We start from the raw sequence: 6680 nt of genomic DNA on the forward strand, positions 1-6680 counted from the left end.
GTGGGGCTATATGGATTTTGGACATGGAATTTTGCCACATATAAACAAATATACATGGTTGCATGGAAGAGGGATGTTACATGGATTTTCAGTATGGAATTCCCTCAAATATAAACATATATTTTTATTGACTTCGTATATAAAATTTTATTATGTTTGAGATATATGTGATTTACATACTTCTTCATAAATGTATAAATTTATCAAATGCACACTAAAAAATAGTGGTTGCATATATTCTTATTTGTAGTTTATCATTAGTGAAATTAAAGAAGAACACAAGTAAAAGTCGAGACATTCGAGTTAAATCTTAATCTTTTGAGTTATTTTAGAACACCAAATATCGAGATGAAATAAATGAAGCACACAAGTAATAAGTCAAGATGCTCAAAGTAAAACTTAATCTTTTGAATTACTTTATAATATCAAGCATTGAGATGAATGTTCATTCATATAATATGTCATTTCAACTACTTTTATTTTCTTAAGTAACCCGAATTTTTTTCCCCATGACATTGCTCTCGAACCCCGCAAAGAGTTTTTTCAAACAAAATAAAATAAGATTATTTTAAGATGGGTGTTTTTCGCTTATTCTTTGCGAACCTTCACTCCTTTTAATAATTAAAATAATGACGATAGTGTATGATATAAGAAATCTTTTATTAATATATGGGGAAGAATAAAATATTATTAAAAAGTTATTTACACCGAAAGTTGGGAAAAAGTTGAGGGTTATCGCGGGAATGATGATATTCCTTTCTTCCACAGTTCCACCTTGCAAATCCGCAATGGCACACACGAAACCGCACGTGCGAAGACTGTACTTATCGCGACCATGGGCCGGGCCTGCCTCGACTCTTGCGCTTGGGCTCACTATGCGAAGCGCACTATGTTCCCCACTATGTCCAAAAGAGAGAGCTTATTCAGTACGCCACTTTAGATCAACGGCTTAGGGGTCAATGATACATAAATCCTTCCACCACGTGTACGGTTATGATGCTAAATAAAATAGAGTTTTTACACAAACGTCGCATCCTATCATTCCCTACCGTACCCAGAACCCAAACGCCGCGCAATTTTGAATTTCTTTTTTCCAAAAAAGGCTCCAAAAATTAATTTATATATATATATATACACAGCACCCGCACGGTGAAGAGCAGAGGAGAGAGTTGGTTAATCGATGAGGAGGAGAGCTGTGAAGAAGGGGAGAATCAGTAAGAGTAGAGGGAGTAGCGATATGGAGGGTTCACTGACAAGGCATTTGCAGGTTCAGCTACGGCAGGTCTCTTTGCTTCCTCCGCAGCAGCGACAGTCGTTGTCGACCAATACTTCCGATTCGTCGATCCAACACCTTCCGGTCGCGTCAGCAGTCGGAGATGCTGGTGCTGCTGCTGACTTGGATGAGAAAGACTTCATCCTCAGCCAGGACTTCTTCTGGTGAATCTCTCTTCCTCTTATGCTTTTTACGAGCTTGTTTGTCAGTTTGTGGAAGGAAATTTGTATTATTGAGGCTGTGGTTGATTTCGATTTTGGGCGACTTTCGATTTTAGGGTTAAAATATGGTAAAGTTCATGTTATGATTTCAATTTGATTAATTCAGATTTATTGTTTATTGGATTTATCCTCACGCGTATGGATATAATTGGGTGTGGAAAAAACTTAAAACCATGAGGCAGTACCAAAATTGACAAAATCAACTTACAAAACAATGCCAAATCAAACTCGACATGGCAGTGATGCGGAATACTTATTCTGATAATGGTAATATGAAATGCTCATTCAATAGTTTTACTTGCACTTTCACATACTCTTCACTATAAAAAGTTGCATTCTCTTAACAATACTGTGAAGCTTGATAAGCTGCAATGCCAAAAAACCGTCTTTGAATTTCTTAATCTGTGCTCTCCTGCTCTGTTTTTCTTCTCTAAATTTCATTTGCATCATATTGAACTAAATTATCCGTGCAGCACCCCTGACTATATCACTCCGGATAATCAAAATCTACCAAAGAGCGTGGATTGCAACAAGGTGCTGTTTGATAAAGTGAGTGAGTATTCAACATTGTTTTATATATGCTGTCAATTAAGTTTGTGCTGTTTGTGCTTGTTTTGGCAGGAAGAAATCCCTTGCCCAAGATCACCGGAGAAAATAAACACTGTCAAAACCAAAAGACAAAGACAGGGTAATTTTTATGGTTGCTTGAGAATTGGTGTTTGTTCTTTTGAGTTCTTGAATTCTGACTGTTCTTGTCTCTATAAAATCCAGAACATTTTTTGTCTGTTGAGTCAAATTAGGCAACAATGGTCTGTTCATGAACAGGAATTTGGGTGCATAGACATGGCCATTCGTCAAGCGATGTATTAAGGCTAACCTGAATTGTACAAGTGAAGAGCAATTTTCTAGTTTTAATAACATCAAGCGATGTATTAACTTTAAGTGTGCACATTTCATATGGTACTTGAGACGTTGAGTTAATTCTTTTTAGGCTTCGAGAACCACAGCCTTAGAAATGTCAGGGATATTGTGCATGTACTACAATCCATCAATTATATTTTTCAAGATACCTAAGTTCCTCATTGACTTAAGAGAACTTTGATGAAAATCAAATGAACATTAACGAGTGCACCAAATGATTCTCATGTTCAATGAGGAAATGTTGCTAGCCATACTAGAGTCTCAATAAGTAGTTTCCTGTTTAATGTTCATGCTTATAAAGAATGTATTATCCATAGTTTGCCTTCTTTCTTTTTACATGCAAGCATGTTTACTGCATGTGTCAACATCCTATCACTTCCACTGTCAATTGTTTTGATCCTTTTCTGCTAGTTGTGCCTTGCTGCTTCTTTTTTTATTCTAATGGAACATCCATGATTCTCTCAGATTTCTCCTCAATAAATCCAGTCAGTCCCTCCTTCTCTGACCATCAACAAGTAATCGAACTTGCAAAAGATATTTTGGGTACAGATGAACTAATGAAAGAGAAATTGAAAGTGAACGGAACACCGAAGATTCAAAATTACATTTCACCATCAGTTGTTGCTTTACGCTGTCGTGTTATGCCCCCTCCTTGTATTAAGAATCCATATCTAGATGACGGTATGGAATTGGACGTGGATCCTTTTGGCAATCAAAGATCAAAATGTGCAGGTACTTTTTTTTTGTTTGCTTATTGCAGAAATAATGCTTCAGCAAAATATTACTGGAACATCTGTTTTTGTCTCTTCCTTTGCTATGCTGGAGGGAGAGGTTTAGCAATTATTAAAGTTCCTATGATGTCAATAACTATAAGCTTTAGCTGCCTAACGTTGCAATTTCCAGGTATTTTATCTGCATTTGTTGGGGGGGATGGACTTTCACGCTACCACTCAGATTTCCATGAAATCAAGGTTTTGCAGCTTAATCTCGAACTTCTTCAGACTCAATATTTTGTGCTATATCTAGAACTGTCAAACTTTTGATGCTGGTTTAACTTGTTAGTGTTCTTTTTTCAGCAAATTGGCAATGGGAACTTCAGTCGTGTTTTTAAAGTTTTAAAGAGAATTGATGGCTGTTTTTATGCTGTAAAGCATAGCACGAGACATTTGCATCAAGATACAGAAAGGTATTCATGTTTGCTCTTAAATGCTCATACATATAGTTTCAAGTATGTTTCTTAGCCATGAGTCATTGTCTTTTACAGGAGGCAAGCTTTGATGGAAGTTCAAGCATTGGCAGCTTTAGGTTTGCAATTGACAATTTTTTCTATTTTACTTCCTATATTATATGCTGGGGATTTTTTTTCGTGATTATGTTATGACCTTGCATTTGTAGGGTCTCATGAAAACATAGTTGGATATTATTCTTCTTGGTTTGAGAATGAGCAACTCTATATTCAGATGGAACTTTGTGATCACAGCTTATCAGCCAGTGTAGCCTCTCAATCTTTCACGGAGGGAGAGGTCTTGAAAATCTTGTATCAGGTTAAGTTCCTGAAAAAGTATTTTGTTCAAAAGAACTTCTCTAAGTTTTTTTTTGCCAATCGACTTCACTGTTAACTATACCTAAAGAAATTTTGCCCTTGTGCGGCAGCCCAAATCCATTATAAATTTGACCACATAGAAGAATCTCAATGACAATTTCTAACCTTTAAGCTATACAGTGACTCTCCAGTTTAGCATATTGATGGGAATAATTCATCACCTCAAACGAAAATGTTCAGCTATGAGATTGATGAATTGGAAAAGTATGTATGCCGAATTATTGGTGTACAGACTTTTATGGGACTAGATGTTCTTAGACAAGTGATTGAGGTATTTTTAGACACCACACCACATAGGCTTGTGCTATTTTCTTCCAATCTTATGTAAAGACTAAAGAATCTATTCATCTAATATTGATATGTTTATGTAGCTTAAAATGAGATTTCTCTCTCCCTTCCCCGACTTGCTTTAACATTGGGAGCCTTGTGCATGGAGTTGTTTACCTTTACCATATGTGCAATCTTCTTTTAGGATATAAAACTAACTCTGTCAATTTTGGTTGTGGATTGTATGATTCTGGCTTAATTAAGTTTGAATTATTCCACGAAGTAAAATGCCTGTATTGGTCGATAAGCTAAACTTCTTTGCGCCTAATCAAAACTGTTAAGATTTATTTTCCCTTTTTGATTGAGATTGGAAATTTTACTTATTATCCCTCTTGAAATTGAAAAGCTAGCTTTGAACTGTACATATTTCAATTCATATAGGCATATTTGCTGATAATTGTCAATTTTAACATTCAAATTTTACAGATGGCTAAGGCATTGCAGTTTATGCATGGGCAAGGGATAGCTCACTTAGATGTAAAACCTGATAATATTTATGTCAAGAATGGTGTTTATAAGCTTGGCGATTTTGGATGTGCGACTCTTCTTGACAAGAGTCTGCCAATTGAAGAGGGTGATGCACGATACATGCCCCAGGAGATTCTGAATGAGAACTATGATCATCTTGACAAGGTTGACATCTTCTCACTTGGAACTGCTGTTTATGAGCTCATTAGGGGTTCTCCCTTGCTAGAGTCGGGACATCATTCATTCATTCATAGAGAGGGAAAGCTACCACTCCTTCCTGGTCACACGTTGCAATTTCAAAATTTGCTCAAGGTACTACATCCTCTTCTTTTTAATTACACCAAAGCATTTCTCCAAGAATTTGGATAAACAATGCGTTTTTCAGTGATCTTTGGGAAGTAGCTTTTCAGAAGAAATTATCTTTTTTTTTGGGGGTCATGTATTCAAGTATTGGTTTCACAATGACTATGAGGAAAGATCAGTTTAGGGATGTAGTGATGTGGCATACGTGAATTGGTTAAGACATACTTGAAGTGGTTAAGACATACTTGAATTGGGTGGTACCCACCCAAGTTGGAGCCCCCACTCCTGCTATCTCAATTTTGTAATTTTGTGTTGCCCTATATACTTTTTGGTGGGTGTTGAAATCATTCTACTCATGATTTGTTAAATTCTTAGGTCATGATGGATCCTGATCCAACTCAGAGGCCCTCTGCTAAAGAGTTAATGGTAAATCCCATTTTTGAGAGGATTCGAAGAAATGCAAAGACCTAAGCAAGCAATTGTTGAATTTTGTGGCAAGAAAATGGGGCCATCATGATCAGCTGGCCCAAGAATTCTGAAGAGCAGTTCCTTTTGTCATAGTAGGCACCAAGTTTTCTCCACTTGATGGTGCATGGCTTATAAAGTAAGGTAAGGAAAATCTTGTATTGTTGACTAGAATTTTGGCACGAAGTTTCCAGTAAAAAATGCGACTTTATTTGGTTGTTGCATTGTCGTTTATACAATTTTGTTTAGGCATGGGAGTGTGGAGAAGGCAATTAGTTGCAATACCCTTGTGGCTAGGGTTTTGACTCAACTTATCTTGTAATCAATACATGCAGGTTTGATGGCATGAGTTTAGACTCATCAGATCTCCAAATGGTTAGTTTGTATGATATTGTTATTGATTAGAGTACAATGCATATGATCTTTGTGCAAACCCTTTATGATTTATTGTTGCAGACTTGCAGTGTCATTCTAGATTTGATCAATCATCAACAATTATTGAATCGTCCTAGGGTTATTTAAGTAGAGTAGATCATTCTTTTAATGAACACACAGGACAACCGAATTGGAGAGCAATGCATTTGATCTTGTGTATTTTTGCGACTTCAAGTCTAGACAAATTGTGCCGTTTCATCCATCTGTTTAATTAATAATCCATTTTACTAGACTAAGTATCAACAAAACTAATACGTCAACCTCCTTTAACTAATGGTATTCTCATCTTGTTGATCAGGGTTTGAATCTTCTTCCGTTTCAAAAAGGAAAAAAAAATTCCAGACGATTTTCATAAATACAATATTGGATTGAGGCCAGAAAGAAGACAAACTTGACACGCCTGCATCCTGTTTTTGAGTCAGAATATTCCCTGGACACGCCTGCATTCGTGTTCTAAAGTCGGAATATTCCCTAGACACGCTTGCATTGGTGTTCTAAAGTCAGAGTATTCCTTGCCTTTGCTTTGCTGTGCAAGTTTGACAATTTGATGGATCCAACATCGGAAGAAATTCAGTTCCCATTTCGTTTTACTATAATATATTATATATATATATAAGTATCATGTATCAATCATGTTCATTATTGACTTAATTAAACAAATTCA

General features: G+C 36.2%; 1 protein-coding gene across 3 annotated transcripts; it reads left to right on the top strand.

Moving 5' to 3' along the window:
- Positions 1-1150: 1150 nt before the first annotated feature.
- Positions 1151-6422, top strand: LOC119983742 (wee1-like protein kinase). Of its 3 annotated transcripts, XR_005464713.1 has the most exons (11): positions 1151-1437; positions 1968-2028; positions 2116-2182; positions 2881-3147; positions 3319-3386; positions 3492-3601; positions 3680-3720; positions 3811-3959; positions 4772-5125; positions 5492-5725; positions 6315-6422. XR_005464713.1 is itself a non-coding variant. In XM_038827467.1 (10 exons), exons 1-10 carry the CDS (start codon positions 1181-1183, stop codon positions 5585-5587), a joined length of 1470 nt encoding a protein of 489 aa, XP_038683395.1. In that variant the 5' UTR covers positions 1151-1180; the 3' UTR covers positions 5588-6155. The 3 variants fall into 3 exon arrangements, 2 of the variants coding, with proteins under 2 accessions (XP_038683395.1, XP_038683396.1); XM_038827467.1 differs by lacking the exon at positions 6315-6422 and having other exon boundaries at positions 5492-6155; XM_038827468.1 differs by lacking the exon at positions 6315-6422 and having other exon boundaries at positions 1225-1437; positions 1968-2043; positions 2088-2182; positions 5492-6155.
- Positions 6423-6680: the final 258 nt, after the last annotated feature.

This window comes from Tripterygium wilfordii, chromosome 18 (assembly GCF_013401445.1).
Source record: "Tripterygium wilfordii isolate XIE 37 chromosome 18, ASM1340144v1, whole genome shotgun sequence".
Classification (NCBI taxonomy): Eukaryota; Viridiplantae; Streptophyta; class Magnoliopsida; order Celastrales; family Celastraceae; genus Tripterygium; species Tripterygium wilfordii.